The sequence below is a fragment of the Osmia lignaria genome, unplaced genomic scaffold, assembly GCF_051020975.1.
Source record: "Osmia lignaria lignaria isolate PbOS001 unplaced genomic scaffold, iyOsmLign1 scaffold0030, whole genome shotgun sequence".
Lineage (NCBI taxonomy): Eukaryota > Metazoa > Arthropoda > Insecta > Hymenoptera > Megachilidae > Osmia > Osmia lignaria.
In genome coordinates, this window is record NW_027478171.1 from 1,622,259 (window position 1) to 1,647,604 (window position 25,346).

Consider the following 25,346-nt stretch of genomic DNA (forward strand, 5'->3'; position numbering starts at 1 on the left):
ATTATGTTGGTGCGGCTTCGGAACTTTTAAATATCTCGATATATCTCGAGAACTACGCTTCTGATCAAAAAATATCATAGAACATAAATTGTAGGAAACATAATTCTCTACAAAAAAGGTCTCTTAACATTTTGCCATAGCTCGCTTCGTTTCCGAGATATATGCAGATTTATCTCAAGGGAAGGGGCCTGACGGACATATTTCGAGATATTTCTTCTTCTTGTTGTTCTTCTTCTGCACAGCTAAACTGGAAGTGGCGTTTCCAGCTCGCAATAGCGCAGAGTTATCTCAAAGAAAGGGGCCACGGTGTTTCTGTATCTCTATTATGTTGGTGCGGCTTCGGAACTTTTAAATATCTTGATATATCTCGGGAACTACGCATCTGATAAAAAAATATCATAGAACATGAAAAGTAGGAAACTTAATTCTCTACAAATAAACTCTCTTAACATTTTGCCATAGCTCGCTTCGTTTCCGAGATATTTGCAGATTTATCTCAAGGGAAGGGGCCTGACGGACATATTTCGAGAGATTTCTTCTTCTTGTTGTTCTTCTTCTGCACAGCTAAGCTGGAAGTGGCATTTGTGGCTCGCACTAGTGCAGAGTTATCTCAAAGAAAGGGGCCACGGTGTTTCTGTATCTCTATTATGTTGGTGCGGCTTCGGAACTTTTAAATATCTCGATATATCTCGAAAACTACGCTTCTGATCAAAAAATATCATAGAACATAAATTGTAGGAAACATAATTCTCTACAAAAAAGGTCTCTTAACATTTTGCCATAGCTCGTTTCGTTTCCGAGATATTTGCAGATATATCTCAACGGAAGGGGCCTGACGGACATATTTCGAGATATTTCTTCTTCTTGTTGTTCTTCTTCTGCACAGCTAAACTGGAAGTGGCATTTCCAGCTCGCAATAGTGCAGAGTTATCTCAAAGAAAGGGGCCACGGTGTTTCTGTATCTCTATTATGTTGGTGCGGCTTCGGAACTTTTAAATATCTTGATATATCTCGAGAACTACGCATCTGATCAAAAAATATCATAGAACATAAAAAGTAGGAAACTTAATTCTCTACAAAAAAGGTCTCTTATCATTTTGCCATAGCTCGCTTCGTTTCCGAGATATTTGCAGATTTATCTCAAGGGAAGGGGCCTGACGGACATATTTCGAGATATTTCTTCTTCTTGTTGTTCTTCTTCTGCACAGCTAAGCTGGAAGTGGCATTTGCAGCTCGCAATAGTGCAGAGTTATCTCAAAGAAAGGGGCCACGGTGTTTCTGTATCTCTATTATGTTGGTGCGGCTTCGGAACTTTTAAACATCTTGATATATCTCGAGAACTACGCATCTGATCAAAAAATATCATAGAACATAAAAAGTAGGAAACTTAATTCTCTACAAAAAAGGTCTCTTAACATTTTGCCATAGCTCGCTTCGTTTCCGAGATATATGCAGATTTATCTCAAGGGAAGGGGCCTGACGGACATATTTCGAGATATTTCTTCTTCTTGTTGTTCTTCTTCTGCACAGCTAAGCTGGAAGTGGCATTTGCTGCTCGCACTAGTGCAGAGTTATCTCAAAGAAAGGGGCCACGGTGTTTCTGTATCTCTATTATGTTGGTGCGGCTTCGGAACTTTTAAATATCTCGATATATCTCGAAAACTACGCTTCTGATCAAAAAATATCATAGAACATAAATTGTAGGAAACATAATTCTCTACAAAAAAGGTCTCTTAACATTTTGCCATAGCTCGTTTCGTTTCCGAGATATTTGCAGATATATCTCAACGGAAGGGGCCTGACGGACATATTTCGAGATATTTCTTCTTCTTGTTGTTCTTCTTCTGCACAGCTAAACTGGAAGTGGCATTTCCAGCTCGCAATAGTGCAGAGTTATCTCAAAGAAAGGGGCCACGGTGTTTCTGTATCTCTATTATGTTGGTGCGGCTTCGGAACTTTTAAATATCTTGATATATCTCGGGAACTACGCATCTGATCAAAAAATATCATAGAACATAAAAAGTAGGAAACTTAATTCTCTACAAAAAAGGTCTCTTATCATTTTGCCATAGCTCGCTTCGTTTCCGAGATATTTGCAGATTTATCTCAAGGGAAGGGGCCTGACGGACATATTTCGAGATATTTCTTCTTCTTGTTGTTCTTCTTCTGCACAGCTAAGCTGGAAGTGGCATTTGCAGCTCGCAATAGTGCAGAGTTATCGCAAAGAAAGGGGCCACGGTGTTTCTGTATCTCTATTATGTTGGTGCGGCTTCGGAACTTTTAAATATCTTGATATATCTCGAGAACTACGCATCTGATCAAAAAATATCATAGAACATAAAAAGTAGGAAACTTAATTCTCTACAAAAAAGTTCTCTTAACATTTTGCCATAGCTCGCTTCGTTTCCGAGATATATGCAGATTTATCTCAAGGGAAGGGGCCTGACGGACATATTTCGAGATATTTCTTCTTCTTGTTGTTCTTCTTCTGCACAGCTAAGCTGGAAGTGGCATTTGCGGCTCGCACTAGTGCAGAGTTATCTCAAAGAAAGGGGCCACGGTGTTTCTGTATCTCTATTATGTTGGTGCGGCTTCGGAACTTTTAAATATCTCGATATATCTCGATAACTACGCTTCTGATCAAAAAATATCATAGAACATAAATTGTAGGAAACATAATTCTCTACAAAAAAGGTCTCTTAACATTTTGCCATAGCTCGTTTCGTTTCCGAGATATTTGCAGATATATCTCAACGGAAGGGGCCTGACGGACATATTTCGAGATATTTCTTCTTCTTGTTGTTCTTCTTCTGCACAGCTAAACTGGAAGTGGCATTTCCAGCTCGCAATAGTGCAGAGTTATCTCAAAGAAAGGGGCCACGGTGTTTCTGTATCTCTATTATGTTGGTGCGGCTTCGGAACTTTTAAATATCTTGATATATCTCGAGAACTACGCATCTGATCAAAAAATATCATAGAACATAAAAAGTAGGAAACTTAATTCTCTACAAAAAAGGTCTCTTATCATTTTGCCATAGCTCGCTTCGTTTCCGAGATATTTGCAGATTTATCTCAAGGGAAGGGGCCTGACGGACATATTTCGAGATATTTCTTCTTCTTGTTGTTCTTCTTCTGCACAGCTAAACTGGAAGTGGCATTTCCAGCTCGCAATAGTGCAGAGTTATCTCAAAGAAAGGGGCCACGGTGTTTCTGTTTCTCTATTATGTTGGTGCGGCTTCGGAACTTTTAAATATCTTGATATATCTCGAGAACTACGCATCTGATCAAAAAATATCATAGAACATAAAAAGTAGGAAACTTAATTCTCTACAAATAAAGGCTCTTAACATTTTGGCATAGCTCGCTTCGTTTCCGAGATATTTGCAGATATATCTCAAGGGAAGGGGCCTGACGGACATATTTCGAGATATTTCTTCTTCTTGTTGTTCTTCTTCTGCACAGCTAAGCTGGAAGTGGCATTTGCGGCTCGCACTAGTGCAGAGTTATCTCAAAGAAAGGGGCCACGGTGTTTCTGTATCTCTATTATGTTGGTGCGGCATCGGAACTTTTAAATATCTTGATATATCTCGAGAACTACGCATCTGATCAAAAAATATCCTAGAACATAAAAAGTAGGAAACTTAATTCTCTACAAATAAGGTCTCTTAACATTTTGCCATAGCTCACTTCGTTTCCGAGATATTTGCAGATATATCTCAAGGGAAGGGGCCTGACGGACATATTTCGAGATATTTCTTCTTCTTGTTGTTCTTCTTCTGCTCAGCTAACCTGGAAGTGGCATTTACAGCTCGCAATGAAGCAGAGTTATCTCAAAGAAAGGGGCCACGGTGTTTCTGTATCTCTATTATGTTGGTGCGGCTTCGGAACTTTTAAATATCTTGATATATCTCTAGAACTACGCATCTGATCAAAAAATATCATAGAACATATAAAGTAGGAAACTTAATTCTCTACAAAAAAGGTCTCTTAACATTTTGCCATAGCTCGCTTCGTTTCCGAGATATTTGCAGATATATCTCAAGGGAAGGGGCCTGACGGACATATTTCGAGATATTTCTTCTTCTTGTTGTTCTTCTTCTGCACAGCTAAGCTGGGAGTGGCATTTACAGCTCGCAATAGTGCAGAGTTATCTCAAAGAAAGGGGCCACGGTGTTTCTGTATCTCTATTATGTTGGTGCGGCTTCGGAACTTTTAAATATCTTGATATATCTCTAGAACTACGCATCTGATCAAAAAATATCATAGAACATATAAAGTAGGAAACTTAATTCTCTACAAAAAAGGTCTCTTAACATTTTGCCATAGCTCACTTCGTTTCCGAGATATTTGCAGATTTATCTCAAGGGAAGGGGCCTGACGGACATATTTCGAAATATTTCTTCTTCTTGTTGTTCTTCTTCTGCACAGCTAAGCTGGAAGTGGCATTTGCGGCCCGCACTAGTGCAGAGTTATCTCAAAGAAAGGGGCCGCGGTGTTTCTGAATCTCTATTATGTTGGTGCGGCTTCGGAACTTTTAAATATCTCGATATATCTCGAGAACTACGCTTCTGATCAAAAAATATCATAGAACATAAATTGTAGGAAACATAATTCTCTACAAAAAAGGTCTCTTAACATTTTGCCATAGCTCGCTTCGTTTCCGAGATATATGCAGATTTATCTCAAGGGAAGGGGCCTGACGGACATATTTCGAGATATTTCTTCTTCTTGTTGTTCTTCTTCTGCACAGCTAAACTGGAAGTGGCGTTTCCAGCTCGCAATAGCGCAGAGTTATCTCAAAGAAAGGGGCCACGGTGTTTCTGTATCTCTATTATGTTGGTGCGGCTTCGGAACTTTTAAATATCTTGATATATCTCGAGAACTACGCATCTGATAAAAAAATATCATAGAACATAAAAAGTAGGAAACTTAATTCTCTACAAATAAAGTCTCTTAGCATTTTGCCATAGCTCGCTTCGTTTCCGAGATATTTGCAGATTTATCTCAAGGGAAGGGGCCTGACGGACATATTTCGAGACATTTCTTCTTCTTGTTGTTCTTCTTCTGCACAGCTAAGCTGGAAGTGGCATTTGCAGCTCGCAATAGTGCAGAGTTATCTCAAAGAAAGGGGCCACGGTGTTTCTGTATCTCTATTATGTTGGTGCGGCTTCGGAACTTTTAAATATCTCGATATATCTCGAAAACTACGCTTCTGATCAAAAAATATCATAGAACATAAATTGTAGGAAACATAATTCTCTACAAAAAAGGTCTCTTAACATTTTGCCATAGCTCGTTTCGTTTCCGAGATATTTGCAGATATATCTCAACGGAAGGGGCCTGACGGACATATTTCGAGATATTTCTTCTTCTTGTTGTTCTTCTTCTGCACAGCTAAACTGGAAGTGGCATTTCCAGCTCGCAATAGTGCAGAGTTATCTCAAAGAAAGGGGCCACGGTGTTTCTGTTTCTCTATTATGTTGGTGCGGCTTCGGAACTTTTAAATATCTTGATATATCTCGAGAACTACGCATCTGATCAAAAAATATCATAGAACATAAAAAGTAGGAAACTTAATTCTCTACAAATAAAGTCTCTTAACATTTTGGCATAGCTCGCTTCGTTTCCGAGATATTTGCAGATATATCTCAAGGGAAGGGGCCTGACGGACATATTTCGAGATATTTCTTCTTCTTGTTGTTCTTCTTCTGCACAGCTAAGCTGGAAGTGGCATTTGCGGCTCGCACTAGTGCAGAGTTATCTCAAAGAAAGGGGCCACGGTGTTTCTGTATCTCTATTATGTTGGTGCGGCATCGGAACTTTTAAATATCTTGATATATCTCGAGAACTACGCATCTGATCAAAAAATATCCTAGAACATAAAAAGTAGGAAACTTAATTCTCTACAAATAAGGTCTCTTAACATTTTGCCATAGCTCACTTCGTTTCCGAGATATTTGCAGATATATCTCAAGGGAAGGGGCCTGACGGACATATTTCGAGATATTTCTTCTTCTTGTTGTTCTTCTTCTGCACAGCTAACCTGGAAGTGGCATTTACAGCTCGCAATGAAGCAGAGTTATCTCAAAGAAAGGGGCCACGGTGTTTCTGTATCTCTATTATGTTGGTGCGGCTTCGGAACTTTTAAATATCTTGATATATCTCTAGAACTACGCATCTGATCAAAAAATATCATAGAACATATAAAGTAGGAAACTTAATTCTCTACAAAAAAGGTCTCTTAACATTTTGCCATAGCTCGCTTCGTTTCCGAGATATTTGCAGATATATCTCAAGGGAAGGGGCCTGACGGACATATTTCGAGATATTTCTTCTTCTTGTTGTTCTTCTTCTGCACAGCTAAGCTGGAAGTGGCATTTACAGCTCGCAATAGTGCAGAGTTATCTCAAAGAAAGGGGCCACGGTGTTTCTGTATCTCTATTATGTTGGTGCGGCTTCGGAACTTTTAAATATCTTGATATATCTCTAGAACTACGCATCTGATCAAAAAATATCATAGAACATATAAAGTAGGAAACTTAATTCTCTACAAAAAAGGTCTCTTAACATTTTGCCATAGCTCACTTCGTTTCCGAGATATTTGCAGATATATCTCAAGGGAAGGGGCCTGACGGACATATTTCGAGATATTTCTTCTTCTTGTTGTTCTTCTTCTGCACAGCTAAGCTGGGAGTGGCATTTACAGCTCGCAATAGTGCAGAGTTATCTCAAAGAAAGGGGCCACGGTGTTTCTGTATCTCTATTATGTTGGTGCGGCTTCGGAACTTTTAAATATCTTGATATATCTCTAGAACTACGCATCTGATCAAAAAATATCATAGAACATATAAAGTAGGAAACTTAATTCTCTACAAAAAAGGTCTCTTAACATTTTGCCATAGCTCACTTCGTTTCCGAGATATTTGCAGATTTATCTCAAGGGAAGGGGCCTGACGGACATATTTCGAAATATTTCTTCTTCTTGTTGTTCTTCTTCTGCACAGCTAAGCTGGAAGTGGCATTTGCGGCCCGCACTAGTGCAGAGTTATCTCAAAGAAAGGGGCCGCGGTGTTTCAGAATCTCTATTATGTTGGTGCGGCTTCGGAACTTTTAAATATCTCGATATATCTCGAGAACTACGCTTCTGATCAAAAAATATCATAGAACATAAATTGTAGGAAACATAATTCTCTACAAAAAAGGTCTCTTAACATTTTGCCATAGCTCGCTTCGTTTCCGAGATATATGCAGATTTATCTCAAGGGAAGGGGCCTGACGGACATATTTCGAGATATTTCTTCTTCTTGTTGTTCTTCTTCTGCACAGCTAAACTGGAAGTGGCGTTTCCAGCTCGCAATAGCGCAGAGTTATCTCAAAGAAAGGGGCCACGGTGTTTCTGTATCTCTATTATGTTGGTGCGGCTTCGGAACTTTTAAATATCTTGATATATCTCGAGAACTACGCATCTGATAAAAAAATATCATAGAACATAAAAAGTAGGAAACTTAATTCTCTACAAATAAAGTCTCTTAACATTTTGCCATAGCTCGCTTCGTTTCCGAGATATTTGCAGATTTATCTCAAGGGAAGGGGCCTGACGGACATATTTCGAGACATTTCTTCTTCTTGTTGTTCTTCTTCTGCACAGCTAAGCTGGAAGTGGCATTTGCAGCTCGCAATAGTGCAGAGTTATCTCAAAGAAAGGGGCCACGGTGTTTCTGTATCTCTATTATGTTGGTGCGGCTTCGGAACTTTTAAATATCTCGATATATCTCGAAAACTACGCTTCTGATCAAAAAATATCATAGAACATAAATTGTAGGAAACATAATTCTCTACAAAAAAGGTCTCTTAACATTTTGCCATAGCTCGCTTCGTTTCCGAGATATATGCAGATTTATCTCAAGGGAAGGGGCCTGACGGACATATTTCGAGATATTTCTTCTTCTTGTTGTTCTTCTTCTGCACAGCTAAACTGGAAGTGGCGTTTCCAGCTCGCAATAGCGCAGAGTTATCTCAAAGAAAGGGGCCACGGTGTTTCTGTATCTCTATTATGTTGGTGCGGCTTCGGAACTTTTAAATATCTTGATATATCTCGAGAACTACGCATCTGATAAAAAAATATCATAGAACATAAAAAGTAGGAAACTTAATTCTCTACAAATAAAGTCTCTTAACATTTTGCCATAGCTCGCTTCGTTTCCGAGATATTTGCAGATTTATCTCAAGGGAAGGGGCCTGACGGACATATTTCGAGACATTTCTTCTTCTTGTTGTTCTTCTTCTGCACAGCTAAGCTGGAAGTGGCATTTGCAGCTCGCAATAGTGCAGAGTTATCTCAAAGAAAGGGGCCACGGTGTTTCTGTATCTCTATTATGTTGGTGCGGCTTCGGAACTTTTAAATATCTTGATATATCTCGAGAACTACGCATCTGATCAAAAAATATCATAGAACATAAAAAGTAGGAAACTTAATTCTCTACAAATAAAGTCTCTTAACATTTTGGCATAGCTCGCTTCGTTTCCGAGATATTTGCAGATATATCTCAAGGGAAGGGGCCTGACGGACATATTTCGAGATATTTCTTCTTCTTGTTGTTCTTCTTCTGCACAGCTAAGCTGGAAGTGGCATTTGCGGCTCGCACTAGTGCAGAGTTATCTCAAAGAAAGGGGCCACGGTGTTTCTGTATCTCTATTATGTTGGTGCGGCATCGGAACTTTTAAATATCTTGATATATCTCGAGAACTACGCATCTGATCAAAAAATATCCTAGAACATAAAAAGTAGGAAACTTAATTCTCTACAAATAAGGTCTCTTAACATTTTGCCATAGCTCACTTCGTTTCCGAGATATTTGCAGATATATCTCAAGGGAAGGGGCCTGACGGACATATTTCGAGATATTTCTTCTTCTTGTTGTTCTTCTTCTGCACAGCTAACCTGGAAGTGGCATTTACAGCTCGCAATGAAGCAGAGTTATCTCAAAGAAAGGGGCCACGGTGTTTCTGTATCTCTATTATGTTGGTGCGGCTTCGGAACTTTTAAATATCTTGATATATCTCTAGAACTACGCATCTGATCAAAAAATATCATAGAACATATAAAGTAGGAAACTTAATTCTCTACAAAAAAGGTCTCTTAACATTTTGCCATAGCTCGCTTCGTTTCCGAGATATTTGCAGATATATCTCAAGGGAAGGGGCCTGACGGACATATTTCGAGATATTTCTTCTTCTTGTTGTTCTTCTTCTGCACAGCTAAGCTGGGAGTGGCATTTACAGCTCGCAATAGTGCAGAGTTATCTCAAAGAAAGGGGCCACGGTGTTTCTGTATCTCTATTATGTTGGTGCGGCTTCGGAACTTTTAAATATCTTGATATATCTCTAGAACTACGCATCTGATCAAAAAATATCATAGAACATATAAAGTAGGAAACTTAATTCTCTACAAAAAAGGTCTCTTAACATTTTGCCATAGCTCACTTCGTTTCCGAGATATTTGCAGATTTATCTCAAGGGAAGGGGCCTGACGGACATATTTCGAAATATTTCTTCTTCTTGTTGTTCTTCTTCTGCACAGCTAAGCTGGAAGTGGCATTTGCGGCCCGCACTAGTGCAGAGTTATCTCAAAGAAAGGGGCCGCGGTGTTTCTGAATCTCTATTATGTTGGTGCGGCTTCGGAACTTTTAAATATCTCGATATATCTCGAGAACTACGCTTCTGATCAAAAAATATCATAGAACATAAATTGTAGGAAACATAATTCTCTACAAAAAAGGTCTCTTAACATTTTGCCATAGCTCGCTTCGTTTCCGAGATATATGCAGATTTATCTCAAGGGAAGGGGCCTGACGGACATATTTCGAGATATTTCTTCTTCTTGTTGTTCTTCTTCTGCACAGCTAAACTGGAAGTGGCGTTTCCAGCTCGCAATAGCGCAGAGTTATCTCAAAGAAAGGGGCCACGGTGTTTCTGTATCTCTATTATGTTGGTGCGGCTTCGGAACTTTTAAATATCTTGATATATCTCGAGAACTACGCATCTGATAAAAAAATATCATAGAACATAAAAAGTAGGAAACTTAATTCTCTACAAATAAAGTCTCTTAGCATTTTGCCATAGCTCGCTTCGTTTCCGAGATATTTGCAGATTTATCTCAAGGGAAGGGGCCTGACGGACATATTTCGAGACATTTCTTCTTCTTGTTGTTCTTCTTCTGCACAGCTAAGCTGGAAGTGGCATTTGCAGCTCGCAATAGTGCAGAGTTATCTCAAAGAAAGGGGCCACGGTGTTTCTGTATCTCTATTATGTTGGTGCGGCTTCGGAACTTTTAAATATCTCGATATATCTCGAAAACTACGCTTCTGATCAAAAAATATCATAGAACATAAATTGTAGGAAACATAATTCTCTACAAAAAAGGTCTCTTAACATTTTGCCATAGCTCGTTTCGTTTCCGAGATATTTGCAGATATATCTCAACGGAAGGGGCCTGACGGACATATTTCGAGATATTTCTTCTTCTTGTTGTTCTTCTTCTGCACAGCTAAACTGGAAGTGGCATTTCCAGCTCGCAATAGTGCAGAGTTATCTCAAAGAAAGGGGCCACGGTGTTTCTGTTTCTCTATTATGTTGGTGCGGCTTCGGAACTTTTAAATATCTTGATATATCTCGAGAACTACGCATCTGATCAAAAAATATCATAGAACATAAAAAGTAGGAAACTTAATTCTCTACAAATAAAGTCTCTTAACATTTTGGCATAGCTCGCTTCGTTTCCGAGATATTTGCAGATATATCTCAAGGGAAGGGGCCTGACGGACATATTTCGAGATATTTCTTCTTCTTGTTGTTCTTCTTCTGCACAGCTAAGCTGGAAGTGGCATTTGCGGCTCGCACTAGTGCAGAGTTATCTCAAAGAAAGGGGCCACGGTGTTTCTGTATCTCTATTATGTTGGTGCGGCATCGGAACTTTTAAATATCTTGATATATCTCGAGAACTACGCATCTGATCAAAAAATATCCTAGAACATAAAAAGTAGGAAACTTAATTCTCTACAAATAAGGTCTCTTAACATTTTGCCATAGCTCACTTCGTTTCCGAGATATTTGCAGATATATCTCAAGGGAAGGGGCCTGACGGACATATTTCGAGATATTTCTTCTTCTTGTTGTTCTTCTTCTGCACAGCTAACCTGGAAGTGGCATTTACAGCTCGCAATGAAGCAGAGTTATCTCAAAGAAAGGGGCCACGGTGTTTCTGTATCTCTATTATGTTGGTGCGGCTTCGGAACTTTTAAATATCTTGATATATCTCTAGAACTACGCATCTGATCAAAAAATATCATAGAACATATAAAGTAGGAAACTTAATTCTCTACAAAAAAGGTCTCTTAACATTTTGCCATAGCTCGCTTCGTTTCCGAGATATTTGCAGATATATCTCAAGGGAAGGGGCCTGACGGACATATTTCGAGATATTTCTTCTTCTTGTTGTTCTTCTTCTGCACAGCTAAGCTGGAAGTGGCATTTACAGCTCGCAATAGTGCAGAGTTATCTCAAAGAAAGGGGCCACGGTGTTTCTGTATCTCTATTATGTTGGTGCGGCTTCGGAACTTTTAAATATCTTGATATATCTCTAGAACTACGCATCTGATCAAAAAATATCATAGAACATATAAAGTAGGAAACTTAATTCTCTACAAAAAAGGTCTCTTAACATTTTGCCATAGCTCACTTCGTTTCCGAGATATTTGCAGATATATCTCAAGGGAAGGGGCCTGACGGACATATTTCGAGATATTTCTTCTTCTTGTTGTTCTTCTTCTGCACAGCTAAGCTGGGAGTGGCATTTACAGCTCGCAATAGTGCAGAGTTATCTCAAAGAAAGGGGCCACGGTGTTTCTGTATCTCTATTATGTTGGTGCGGCTTCGGAACTTTTAAATATCTTGATATATCTCTAGAACTACGCATCTGATCAAAAAATATCATAGAACATATAAAGTAGGAAACTTAATTCTCTACAAAAAAGGTCTCTTAACATTTTGCCATAGCTCACTTCGTTTCCGAGATATTTGCAGATTTATCTCAAGGGAAGGGGCCTGACGGACATATTTCGAAATATTTCTTCTTCTTGTTGTTCTTCTTCTGCACAGCTAAGCTGGAAGTGGCATTTGCGGCCCGCACTAGTGCAGAGTTATCTCAAAGAAAGGGGCCGCGGTGTTTCAGAATCTCTATTATGTTGGTGCGGCTTCGGAACTTTTAAATATCTCGATATATCTCGAGAACTACGCTTCTGATCAAAAAATATCATAGAACATAAATTGTAGGAAACATAATTCTCTACAAAAAAGGTCTCTTAACATTTTGCCATAGCTCGCTTCGTTTCCGAGATATATGCAGATTTATCTCAAGGGAAGGGGCCTGACGGACATATTTCGAGATATTTCTTCTTCTTGTTGTTCTTCTTCTGCACAGCTAAACTGGAAGTGGCGTTTCCAGCTCGCAATAGCGCAGAGTTATCTCAAAGAAAGGGGCCACGGTGTTTCTGTATCTCTATTATGTTGGTGCGGCTTCGGAACTTTTAAATATCTTGATATATCTCGAGAACTACGCATCTGATAAAAAAATATCATAGAACATAAAAAGTAGGAAACTTAATTCTCTACAAATAAAGTCTCTTAACATTTTGCCATAGCTCGCTTCGTTTCCGAGATATTTGCAGATTTATCTCAAGGGAAGGGGCCTGACGGACATATTTCGAGACATTTCTTCTTCTTGTTGTTCTTCTTCTGCACAGCTAAGCTGGAAGTGGCATTTGCAGCTCGCAATAGTGCAGAGTTATCTCAAAGAAAGGGGCCACGGTGTTTCTGTATCTCTATTATGTTGGTGCGGCTTCGGAACTTTTAAATATCTCGATATATCTCGAAAACTACGCTTCTGATCAAAAAATATCATAGAACATAAATTGTAGGAAACATAATTCTCTACAAAAAAGGTCTCTTAACATTTTGCCATAGCTCGCTTCGTTTCCGAGATATATGCAGATTTATCTCAAGGGAAGGGGCCTGACGGACATATTTCGAGATATTTCTTCTTCTTGTTGTTCTTCTTCTGCACAGCTAAACTGGAAGTGGCGTTTCCAGCTCGCAATAGCGCAGAGTTATCTCAAAGAAAGGGGCCACGGTGTTTCTGTATCTCTATTATGTTGGTGCGGCTTCGGAACTTTTAAATATCTTGATATATCTCGAGAACTACGCATCTGATAAAAAAATATCATAGAACATAAAAAGTAGGAAACTTAATTCTCTACAAATAAAGTCTCTTAACATTTTGCCATAGCTCGCTTCGTTTCCGAGATATTTGCAGATTTATCTCAAGGGAAGGGGCCTGACGGACATATTTCGAGACATTTCTTCTTCTTGTTGTTCTTCTTCTGCACAGCTAAGCTGGAAGTGGCATTTGCAGCTCGCAATAGTGCAGAGTTATCTCAAAGAAAGGGGCCACGGTGTTTCTGTATCTCTATTATGTTGGTGCGGCTTCGGAACTTTTAAATATCTTGATATATCTCGAGAACTACGCATCTGATCAAAAAATATCATAGAACATAAAAAGTAGGAAACTTAATTCTCTACAAATAAAGTCTCTTAACATTTTGGCATAGCTCGCTTCGTTTCCGAGATATTTGCAGATATATCTCAAGGGAAGGGGCCTGACGGACATATTTCGAGATATTTCTTCTTCTTGTTGTTCTTCTTCTGCACAGCTAAGCTGGAAGTGGCATTTGCGGCTCGCACTAGTGCAGAGTTATCTCAAAGAAAGGGGCCACGGTGTTTCTGTATCTCTATTATGTTGGTGCGGCATCGGAACTTTTAAATATCTTGATATATCTCGAGAACTACGCATCTGATCAAAAAATATCCTAGAACATAAAAAGTAGGAAACTTAATTCTCTACAAATAAGGTCTCTTAACATTTTGCCATAGCTCACTTCGTTTCCGAGATATTTGCAGATATATCTCAAGGGAAGGGGCCTGACGGACATATTTCGAGATATTTCTTCTTCTTGTTGTTCTTCTTCTGCACAGCTAACCTGGAAGTGGCATTTACAGCTCGCAATGAAGCAGAGTTATCTCAAAGAAAGGGGCCACGGTGTTTCTGTATCTCTATTATGTTGGTGCGGCTTCGGAACTTTTAAATATCTTGATATATCTCTAGAACTACGCATCTGATCAAAAAATATCATAGAACATATAAAGTAGGAAACTTAATTCTCTACAAAAAAGGTCTCTTAACATTTTGCCATAGCTCGCTTCGTTTCCGAGATATTTGCAGATATATCTCAAGGGAAGGGGCCTGACGGACATATTTCGAGATATTTCTTCTTCTTGTTGTTCTTCTTCTGCACAGCTAAGCTGGAAGTGGCATTTACAGCTCGCAATAGTGCAGAGTTATCTCAAAGAAAGGGGCCACGGTGTTTCTGTATCTCTATTATGTTGGTGCGGCTTCGGAACTTTTAAATATCTTGATATATCTCTAGAACTACGCATCTGATCAAAAAATATCATAGAACATATAAAGTAGGAAACTTAATTCTCTACAAAAAAGGTCTCTTAACATTTTGCCATAGCTCACTTCGTTTCCGAGATATTTGCAGATTTATCTCAAGGGAAGGGGCCTGACGGACATATTTCGAAATATTTCTTCTTCTTGTTGTTCTTCTTCTGCACAGCTAAGCTGGAAGTGGCATTTGCGGCCCGCACTAGTGCAGAGTTATCTCAAAGAAAGGGGCCGCGGTGTTTCTGAATCTCTATTATGTTGGTGCGGCTTCGGAACTTTTAAATATCTCGATATATCTCGAGAACTACGCTTCTGATCGAAAAATATCATAGAACATAAATTGTAGGAAACATAATTCTCTACAAAAAAGGTCTCTTAACATTTTGCCATAGCTCGCTTCGTTTCCGAGATATATGCAGATTTATCTCAAGGGAAGGGGCCTGACGGACATATTTCGAGATATTTCTTCTTCTTGTTGTTCTTCTTCTGCACAGCTAAGCTGGAAGTGGCATTTGCAGCTCGCAATAGTGCAGAGTTATCTCAAAGAAAGGGGCCACGGTGTTTCTGTATCTCTATTATGTTGGTGCGGCTTCGGAACTTTTAAATATCTCGATATATCTCGAAAACTACGCTTCTGATCAAAAAATATCATAGAACATAAATTGTAGGAAACATAATTCTCTACAAAAAAGGTCTCTTAACATTTTGCCATAGCTCGTTTCGTTTCCGAGATATTTGCAGATATATCTCAACGGAAGGGGCCTGACGGACGTATTTCGAGATATTTCTTCTTCTTGTTGTTCTTCTTCTGCACAGCTAAACTGGAAGTGGCATTTCCAGCTCGCAATAGTGCAGAGTTATCTCAAAGAAAGGGGCCACGGTGTTTCTGTATCTCTATTATGTTGGTGCGGCTTCGGAACTTTTAAATATCTTGATATATCTCGAGAACTACGCATCTGATCAAAAAATATCATAGAACATAAAAAGTAGGAAACTTAATTCTCTACAAAAAAGGTCTCTTATCATTTTGCCATAGCTCGCTTCGTTTCCGAGATATTTGCAGATTTATCTCAAGGGAAGGGGCCTGACGGACATATTTCGAGATATTTCTTCTTCTTGTTGTTCTTCTTCTGCACAGCTAAACTGGAAGTGGCATTTCCAGCTCGCAATAGTGCAGAGTTATCTCAAAGAAAGGGGCCACGGTGTTTCTGTTTCTCTATTATGTTGGTGCGGCTTCGGAACTTTTAAATATCTTGATATATCTCGAGAACTACGCATCTGATCAAAAAATATCATAGAACATAAAAAGTAGGAAACTTAATTCTCTACAAATAAAGTCTCTTAACATTTTGGCATAGCTCGCTTCGTTTCCGAGATATTTGCAGATATATCTCAAGGGAAGGGGCCTGACGGACATATTTCGAGATATTTCTTCTTCTTGTTGTTCTTCTTCTGCACAGCTAAGCTGGAAGTGGCATTTGCGGCTCGCACTAGTGCAGAGTTATCTCAAAGAAAGGGGCCACGGTGTTTCTGTATCTCTATTATGTTGGTGCGGCATCGGAACTTTTAAATATCTTGATATATCTCGAGAACTACGCATCTGATCAAAAAATATCCTAGAACATAAAAAGTAGGAAACTTAATTCTCTACAAATAAGGTCTCTTAACATTTTGCCATAGCTCACTTCGTTTCCGAGATATTTGCAGATATATCTCAAGGGAAGGGGCCTGACGGACATATTTCGAGATATTTCTTCTTCTTGTTGTTCTTCTTCTGCACAGCTAACCTGGAAGTGGCATTTACAGCTCGCAATGAAGCAGAGTTATCTCAAAGAAAGGGGCCACGGTGTTTCTGTATCTCTATTATGTTGGTGCGGCTTCGGAACTTTTAAATATCTTGATATATCTCTAGAACTACGCATCTGATCAAAAAATATCATAGAACATATAAAGTAGGAAACTTAGTTCTCTACAAAAAAGGTCTCTTACCATTTTGCCATAGCTCGCTTCGTTTCCGAGATATTTGCAGATATATCTCAAGGGAAGGGGCCTGACGGACATATTTCGAGATATTTCTTCTTCTTGTTGTTCTTCTTCTGCACAGCTAAGCTGGAAGTGGCATTTACAGCTCGCAATAGTGCAGAGTTATCTCAAAGAAAGGGGCCACGGTGTTTCTGTATCTCTATTATGTTGGTGCGGCTTCGGAACTTTTAAATATCTTGATATATCTCTAGAACTACGCATCTGATCAAAAAATATCATAGAACATATAAAGTAGGAAACTTAATTCTCTACAAAAAAGGTCTCTTAACATTTTGCCATAGCTCACTTCGTTTCCGAGATATTTGCAGATTTATCTCAAGGGAAGGGGCCTGACGGACATATTTCGAAATATTTCTTCTTCTTGTTGTTCTTCTTCTGCACAGCTAAGCTGGAAGTGGCATTTGCGGCCCGCACTAGTGCAGAGTTATCTCAAAGAAAGGGGCCGCGGTGTTTCTGAATCTCTATTATGTTGGTGCGGCTTCGGAACTTTTAAATATCTCGATATATCTCGAGAACTACGCTTCTGATCAAAAAATATCATAGAACATAAATTGTAGGAAACATAATTCTCTACAAAAAAGGTCTCTTAACATTTTGCCATAGCTCGCTTCGTTTCCGAGATATATGCAGATTTATCTCAAGGGAAGGGGCCTGACGGACATATTTCGAGATATTTCTTCTTCTTGTTGTTCTTCTTCTGCACAGCTAAACTGGAAGTGGCGTTTCCAGCTCGCAATAGCGCAGAGTTATCTCAAAGAAAGGGGCCACGGTGTTTCTGTATCTCTATTATGTTGGTGCGGCTTCGGAACTTTTAAATATCTTGATATATCTCGAGAACTACGCATCTGATCAAGAAATATCATAGAACATAAAAAGTAGGAAACTTAATTCTCTACAAAAAAGGTCTCTTATCATTTTGCCATAGCTCGCTTCGTTTCCGAGATATTTGCAGATTTATCTCAAGGGAAGGGGCCTGACGGACATATTTCGAGATATTTCTTCTTCTTGTTGTTCTTCTTCTGCACAGCTAAACTGGAAGTGGCATTTCCAGCTCGCAATAGTGCAGAGTTATCTCAAAGAAAGGGGCCACGGTGTTTCTGTTTCTCTATTATGTTGGTGCGGCTTCGGAACTTTTAAATATCTTGATATATCTCGAGAACTACGCATCTGATCAAAAAATATCATAGAACATAAAAAGTAGGAAACTTAATTCTCTACAAATAAAGTCTCTTAACATTTTGGCATAGCTCGCTTCGTTTCCGAGATATTTGCAGATATATCTCAAGGGAAGGGGCCTGACGGACATATTTCGAGATATTTCTTCTTCTTGTTGTTCTTCTTCTGCACAGCTAAGCTGGAAGTGGCATTTGCGGCTCGCACTAGTGCAGAGTTATCTCAAAGAAAGGGGCCACGGTGTTTCTGTATCTCTATTATGTTGGTGCGGCATCGGAACTTTTAAATATCTTGATATATCTCGAGAACTACGCATCTGATCAAAAAATATCCTAGAACATAAAAAGTAGGAAACTTAATTCTCTACAAATAAGGTCTCTTAACATTTTGCCATAGCTCACTTCGTTTCCGAGATATTTGCAGATATATCTCAAGGGAAGGGGCCTGACGGACATATTTCGAGATATTTCTTCTTCTTGTTGTTCTTCTTCTGCACAGCTAACCTGGAAGTGGCATTTACAGCTCGCAATAGTGCAGAGTTATCTCAAAGAAAGGGGCCACGGTGTTTCTGTATCTCTATTATGTTGGTGCGGCTTCGGAACTTTTAAATATCTTGATATATCTCTAGAACTACGCATCTGATCAAAAAATATCATAGAACATATAAAGTAGGAAACTTAATTCTCTACAAAAAAGGTCTCTTAACATTTTGCCATAGCTCACTTCGTTTCCGAGATATTTGCAGATTTATCTCAAGGGAAGGGGCCTGACGGACATATTTCGAAATATTTCTTCTTCTTGTTGTTCTTCTTCTGCACAGCTAAGCTGGAAGTGGCATTTGCGGCCCGCACTAGTGCAGAGTTATCTCAAAGAAAGGGGCCGCGGTGTTTCTGAATCTCTATTATGTTGGTGCGGCTTCGGAACTTTTAAATATCTCGATATATCTCGAGAACTACGCTTCTGATCAAAAAATATCATAGAACATAAATTGTAGGAAACATAATTCTCTACAAAAAAGGTCTCTTAACATTTTGCCATAGCTCGCTTCGTTTCCGAGATATATGCAGATTTATCTCAAGGGAAGGGGCCTGACGGACATATTTCGAGATATTTCTTCTTCTTGTTGTTCTTCTTCTGCACAGCTAAACTGGAAGTGGCGTTTCCAGCTCGCAATAGCGCAGAGTTATCTCAAAGAAAGGGGCCACGGTGTTTCTGTATCTCTATTATGTTGGTGCGGCTTCGGAACTTTTAAATATCTTGATATATCTCGGGAACTACGCATCTGATAAAAAAATATCATAGAACATAAAAAGTAGGAAACTTAATTCTCTACAAATAAAGTCTTTTAACATTTTGCCATAGCTCGCTTCGTTTCCGAGATATTTGCAGATTTATCTCAAGGGAAGGGGCCTGACGGACATATTTCGAGACATTTCTTCTTCTTGTTGTTCTTCTTCTGCACAGCTAAGCTGGAAGTGGCATTTGCAGCTCGCAATAGTGCAGAGTTATCTCAAAGAAAGGGGCCACGGTGTTTCTGTATCTCTATTATGTTGGTGCGGCTTCGGAACTTTTAAATATCTTGATATGTTCAAAAGTAGGCGTTCGAGTTTGAGATTGTACGAGACCGGTTCGGTTGTAGGATCGGCAGTGAGACGGGAAAATTATGTACTTGAGTTTGCACAAAAAACAATGTATTTACAGACACTCAGTATGTACACTATTTACAGAAAATTGTGCGTTGCACGAAGGTACAATGATCGTTGATCGAGCTATTCGCACACGCGTCGCGGTGGATTCGAGATTGTGCTTGCGCTGTATAGGACCACGTGTTAGCGTAGCACGTGGCACCACGGAATTATATTAATCACGTGGATTTGCGTACGTCAAAGCTAATCGCGAGCTCGCGGTGGCCGTTGGCACTTCACACGCGGTTAACTTGCAGTACTAGATTCTGAGATTGAGCTTGAGAAATTTGCCTTTCGAGAAAACTGTGTTCGCACGTGTTGGTAGTATGCTAACCAGAACAATAATGGCCGATCAACCGGCTTCGTCGCAGCAAGAACCGTTGGCTTCTTTTTGCTGACGTAACGCTCCCTGATTGGTCGGCGTGACCGGCATCCAAGGTGGCTGCCGGTCGCGCTGCTAAGTGCTGCCGCGGTCCGCGTGCAGGCGGTAGAAATTACATTTTCGAACATTCCGCCCGCCATCAGCAGCTCGTAGAAGATGGTGATGAATCCTGATCCTCTACTGGTAGTAGAGCCAACTTTGCAATTGGCCGAGTTAGAGTTGAGGTGGCCGTCTTGATCGTGACGACCCTCGTCAGTCCATCTGGTCCAGGGTGAACTGCGAGCACTCGAGCAAGAGGCCACTTGCATGGTGGGAAGCGCTCGTCTGTAAGCAGCACCAGAGATCCAACGTGGATGTTGTTGGAAGGGTGATGCCACTTAGAGATTGATTGCATCCGTTGGAGATGTTGAGTTGACCAGCGCTTCCAGAATTGTTGTAATTTTTGTTGTATGAGATGCCACCTGGCTCTCGGTGAGATGTTGGCCTGTTCAACAGATGGCTCAGGCAGCGTTGAGATTGCTCTTCCGATTAGGAAATGAGCTGGTGTTAGCACTGAGAGATCGTCAGGGTCGTCCGTGAGAGGCTCCAGTGGTCGTGAATTAAGCGTTGCTTCAATCTGATTTAGAAGAGTATAGTATTCTTCAAAGGTGAGTAAAGTGTCACTCACCGTGCGTCTGAGATGGTATTTGACAGACTTGACCACTGCCTCCCACTTTCCTCCCATGTGCGGTGCAGCAGGTGGATTGAAACTCCAAGTTGTATGGTCGTCGACGAACAGCTTGGCCAATCGTTGATTGTCTTGAGTGCCCTCGACGAACATTGATTTCAATGCTGAATCTGCTCCGATGAAGTTTGTTCCGCAGTCGGAGTAGATTGTATGTGGAATGCCTCTTCTTGCAGCGAACCGTCGGTACGTGGCAACGAATCCATCCGTTGAATAGTCGGTAACCATTTCCAGATGAACAGCAGACGTTGTCATGCAAACGAAAACACAGATCCAGCCCTTTTGTGTTTTCGCACCTCGCCCCTTCCACGTCTTGAGTGCGATGGGACCGGCGTAGTCTACGCCGGTGTGTGAGAATGGGTGTGAGGGTGTAACCCGAGAGAGAGGTAGTTGGCCCATCAGTTGATGGGCACGGATCCCCCTCTGCCGAGCACACACAACACACCGCAGAATGTGAGATTTGACTGGAGCTCGTCCACCGATGATCCAGTAAGTCTGTCTGATGTGAGCGAGTGTGAGTTGTGTCCCTCCATGAAGCGTTGCTTTGTGGGAGTGATCTACAATCAATTCGGACAGACGTGAGTGACGTGGAAGGATTGCAGGGTGTTTACCTTCATAGGTTAACTGAGCGTTGCTGAGTCTTCCTCCAACTCGAATAACCCCTTGATCGTCGATGAAGGCCGTGAGTCGATTGAAGGCGTGGGACGATGGTAACGTTTGGTTGTTGACCATCATCTTGAGCTCGTGTGAGAAGTATGCTGATTGTGTGGCCTTGATCCAGAAGATTTTGGCCCTTTCCAAATCAGCTGGTGTGTTCGAGAGCCTCGTTGAAGCAGTTGTCCTTCTCAGTTTGGAGATGAACCTGTAACAAACTGAGGTAACATGAAAAAGTTTTTGCAAAGATGAATATTTGTGAATCAAGTCCCAGTGATAATCGATTTTTTGGCACGTTAACACGTGAGAGATTCCTGGGCGACACTCCTGCAGGCAAGTGTCGTCAGATGCGTTGCGTTGTACAGGCCATGATTCTTGAGATTGTAAAAGCCACGGTGGTCCCCTCCACCATAGCTCGTGTTGTTCAAGCTGAGTTGTAGTCAATCCTCTTGAAGCGCAATCAGCAGGATTTGATGTGCCAGGAACGTGCACCCAAGTTGCAGTTTGCGTTAGTTCTTGAATTTGTGTTACACGATTCCTGACGTAATCTTTCCATCGTGATGCGTGAGATTTGATCCATGTAAGTGTTACTTGAGAATCCGTCCACAGGTGAATTGTAGCAATGTTGAGTTTGAGATTAGCTTGAACGTATTTCAGTAATTTTGCAAGTATCAGCGCAGCTGTGAGCTCGAGTCGGGGAATTGTAAGCCTTTTGAGAGGTGCGACCTTTGTCTTGGAGCACACCAGTGACGTCACCTTGTGATCTGTGGACGGCGAAAAAACAGTAATGTAAATTACTGCTGCCATGGCGAGTTGTGAAGCGTCAGAGAAGCCATGTAATTCCACTGTAGAATTGTTGTAGGTGTTGAACCACCTTGGTATTGAGAGTCTGGCCAGACTTGTGAGATCTTCTCTGATCGCAATCCATCGTATAGTAACATGGGATGGCAGTGGATCATCCCATTTGAGATTGAGAAGCCATAATTCTTGCAGGAGTACCTTCGCTCGAATAATGACTGGTGACAAAAAGCCAAGCGGATCAAATATCTGTGCTACTTCAGATAATACAAGGCGTTTTGTAAAATTGAGATTGTGGTGAGATTTAGTAGTGAATGTGAAACTATCGTTGACAGTGTTCCATCGCAATCCGAGTATTTTGGTATTGCAGTCGTCTAGTGAGATTGATGTACCTTGAGAATTATTGCAAGGCACGATGGTTTCAAGCAGAGAGGCTTCGTTTGAGTGCCACTTTGCAAGAGGGAAACCGCCTGCGTTGCACAAGTCAGTTAATTGTGAAGCAATTTCAATTAACGAATCAAGAGAATCTGCACCACCAAATATGTCGTCGACATACCTTGCATATTTGATTGATGGTACTGCCAGTGGGTAGCGTTGACCTTCGTCCTCTGCAAGTTGCAACAGGGCTCTGACAGCTAGAAATGGTGCAGCTTTGGTACCGTAGGTGACTGTTGTCAGTGTGTATGGGACTTCATTTGATTCCTCATCTATCCAGAGTATCCGTTGGAGATTCCAATCGTCTTCATGTACTCGTACTTGACGATACATCTTTGTGATGTCCGTGGCGAATATGCATTTGTGATGGCGAATCCACAGCAAAACGTCGTTGATGTTGAGCAGGAGATTCGCACCAGTGTGCATGATGTCGTTGACAGAAAGTCCAGTTGTTGTTGGACTTGAGCCATTGAAGACGACCCGCAGCTTTGTTGTTTCACTGCCAGGCTTGAAAACTCCGTGATGTGGAAGATAGTAAATTGAAGAGTCGTTGGGCGAGATTGAAGAAGCCTTCTTCATGTGACCGAGGTCCTCGTACTCCATCATGAATCGCTGATATTGCTCACGGTACTCAGGATTTCGAGTGAGCTTGCTGAGCGTGCGTCGCAGGCAGGAGCGAGCTGTGCTGTAAGAGGTACCCAAGACTTTAGTATTTGTTTTGAGAGGAATACGCACCACGTATCGCCCAGTAGAATCACGGCTGTGCGTTGCACGAAAGTGATCTTCACACTCTTGTTCGTCCGGTGTGAGTTGAGATGTGTTTTCCGTTGGAAGCTCCTCTTGAATCCAGAATTTCGTCAGCAGTTCTCTCAGAGCAGCGTCGCTGTCTTGAGGGATTGATGCATTAAATGATAAATAAGCACGAGCTTGACGCCTCCTTGCTGGTCCAATAACGAGCCATCCGAATATTGAGAGCTGGGCGACTGGCATTGATGGCGAACCTTTAATTACATTTGATTTTATAATTCGTCCATAATTGTCGGCACCAATGATGACGTCGATGGGTCGTGGTTTGTAAAACTCAGGATCTGCCAACTTGAGACGATTGAGATGTGGCCAGTCTTGGTGGGGTGCCTCAGAAGACGGCAAAATTGTGGTTAGAGTGCGTAACACATGAGTTTGTATTGAGATCGATGAGGTATTGTAAAGAGATTGTAAATGTAGTGATACAATACCTCGAGTTTGTGTTGATTTCTTGCCACCAATGCCAGTGATGGAGATTGAAGATTGAGTGCGTTGAAGTCCTAGCTGTTCGACGAGATCTTCAGAAACGAAACTGAGCTCCGATCCGGAGTCGACGAGCAGCCTTGCGTTGTAGGTCGTGGATGAGGTGATGACTTGTGCATGTGCTGTTGCTAACAGCGTTAGCTCGGCTTGCGTCGCAAGCGAGCTTGATCGTTGATCGTTTGTGTTGGCGGTTGTACTGGATCGTTGACCCATTGAAATCGTGCTTGAGTGCTTGACGACTGCACCTACACTTTATTGTGTTTGTGTTGAAGAGGACGACGTTGTCGGATTCTCTTGTGTTGCCGCAGGCTTGGCTGTGGTCTGTGGCTGCGTTGCAGCCAGGTGTAGAATTGTGTGATGAGGCCGTCCACACTGTTTGCAACGGTGTTCAGACTTGCAATTCGCAGTGGTGTGACGGCCGCAACAATTTCTGCACAGAGACAGTTTGTCCACTAGACTTCGTCTTTCTGGTACAGGCATCGACCTGAACTTTGTGCATGACACAATGAAGTGGTCGGCCTGACAACAGTCGCACGGATAGGCGTGTGCGGCTGCTCTTGTGGTGGTGTTAGCCTGTGACGTTGTCAAGGCAGGTCGTTGACCTGTTGGTTTCGCCTTTGCCTGAGGTTGAGCAGGCTGATTTTTGGCCGTTGGCGTTTCAACCCTTTCTAGAGCCCGTGCCTTGGTCGTGAGGAACGCCTCCAGTTGCTCTGGCTTCGGAAATTCTTCAGAGTTTCCTAGGCTGGTTTCCCAAGCCTCTCGCGTAGTCTTGTCAAGACTACGAGAGATGTGATGGATGAGTGTGCAATTCCACAACTCGTCGGTTGAAGCAAGAGCGCGCAACGAGGTGTTGAAATCGCGCAAATTGGCCGCCACGTTGTGGAGAACCATTGCGCTCTTCTGTTGCACTGGTGGTGTCGCACAGAGCTTGTCAAGCAGAGATTGTACTATGATCCTCTTGTTCTCAAAGCGTTGCTTTAAATTCTTCCAAGCAATTGGGAAGGATTCTCCTATCGCCGGCAGATTGGAGATGGCGCGTAGCGACTCCCCTTGGAGGCTTGACCTCAAGTAATGCAGCCTCTCCACATCAGATAATCGGTGATTATCGATGATTATCGATTTGAAAAGCTCGCAAAACGCAGGCCACGCTTCATAGCGACCCGCGAAAGTGGGAAGCGTCAACTCAGGGAGTTTCGACGGCCTTTGTCGTGATGGTGATGCTGCACGCGCTGCGTGCAGCCTTGCGAATGCGGCCCGAAACTTGCACAGACGTCGTCTGATTTCGATGACCACGCTCATCTCGAGGTCGTAGCAATTGTCGCTGACATATGGATGGGAGTTCTGACCCGAAGGCCAGGTAACTTCAAGGTAGGAATGCTCCTTTTGGAACGCCTTGTGTATTTCATCGACCTGCTTGTCGATGAAGTCGATCTCGTCGAGAGAAGTTTCATCCATCATTTCCGGCATCTTGTCCATTAATTTGCGGAGGCCTTCGACTCTACTCATTTGCGTCTTGGCCTTCATGGACAGCTCCGTTGACAAGCCGGCAGGAGATGAGGCGCGTGTTACGCGTTTTTCCACCGTCGGTGGAGGTGCTTCTGCCGG

General features: G+C 41.4%; 1 protein-coding gene across 1 annotated transcript; it reads right to left on the reverse strand.

Moving 5' to 3' along the window:
- Nucleotides 1-19,982: 19,982 nt before the first annotated feature.
- LOC143306668 (uncharacterized) lies at nt 19,983-23,954 on the reverse strand. The gene has a single exon (XM_076693080.1). The coding sequence runs from the start codon at nt 23,952-23,954 to the stop codon at nt 19,983-19,985; it is 3,972 nt and encodes a 1,323-aa protein (XP_076549195.1).
- Nucleotides 23,955-25,346: the final 1,392 nt, after the last annotated feature.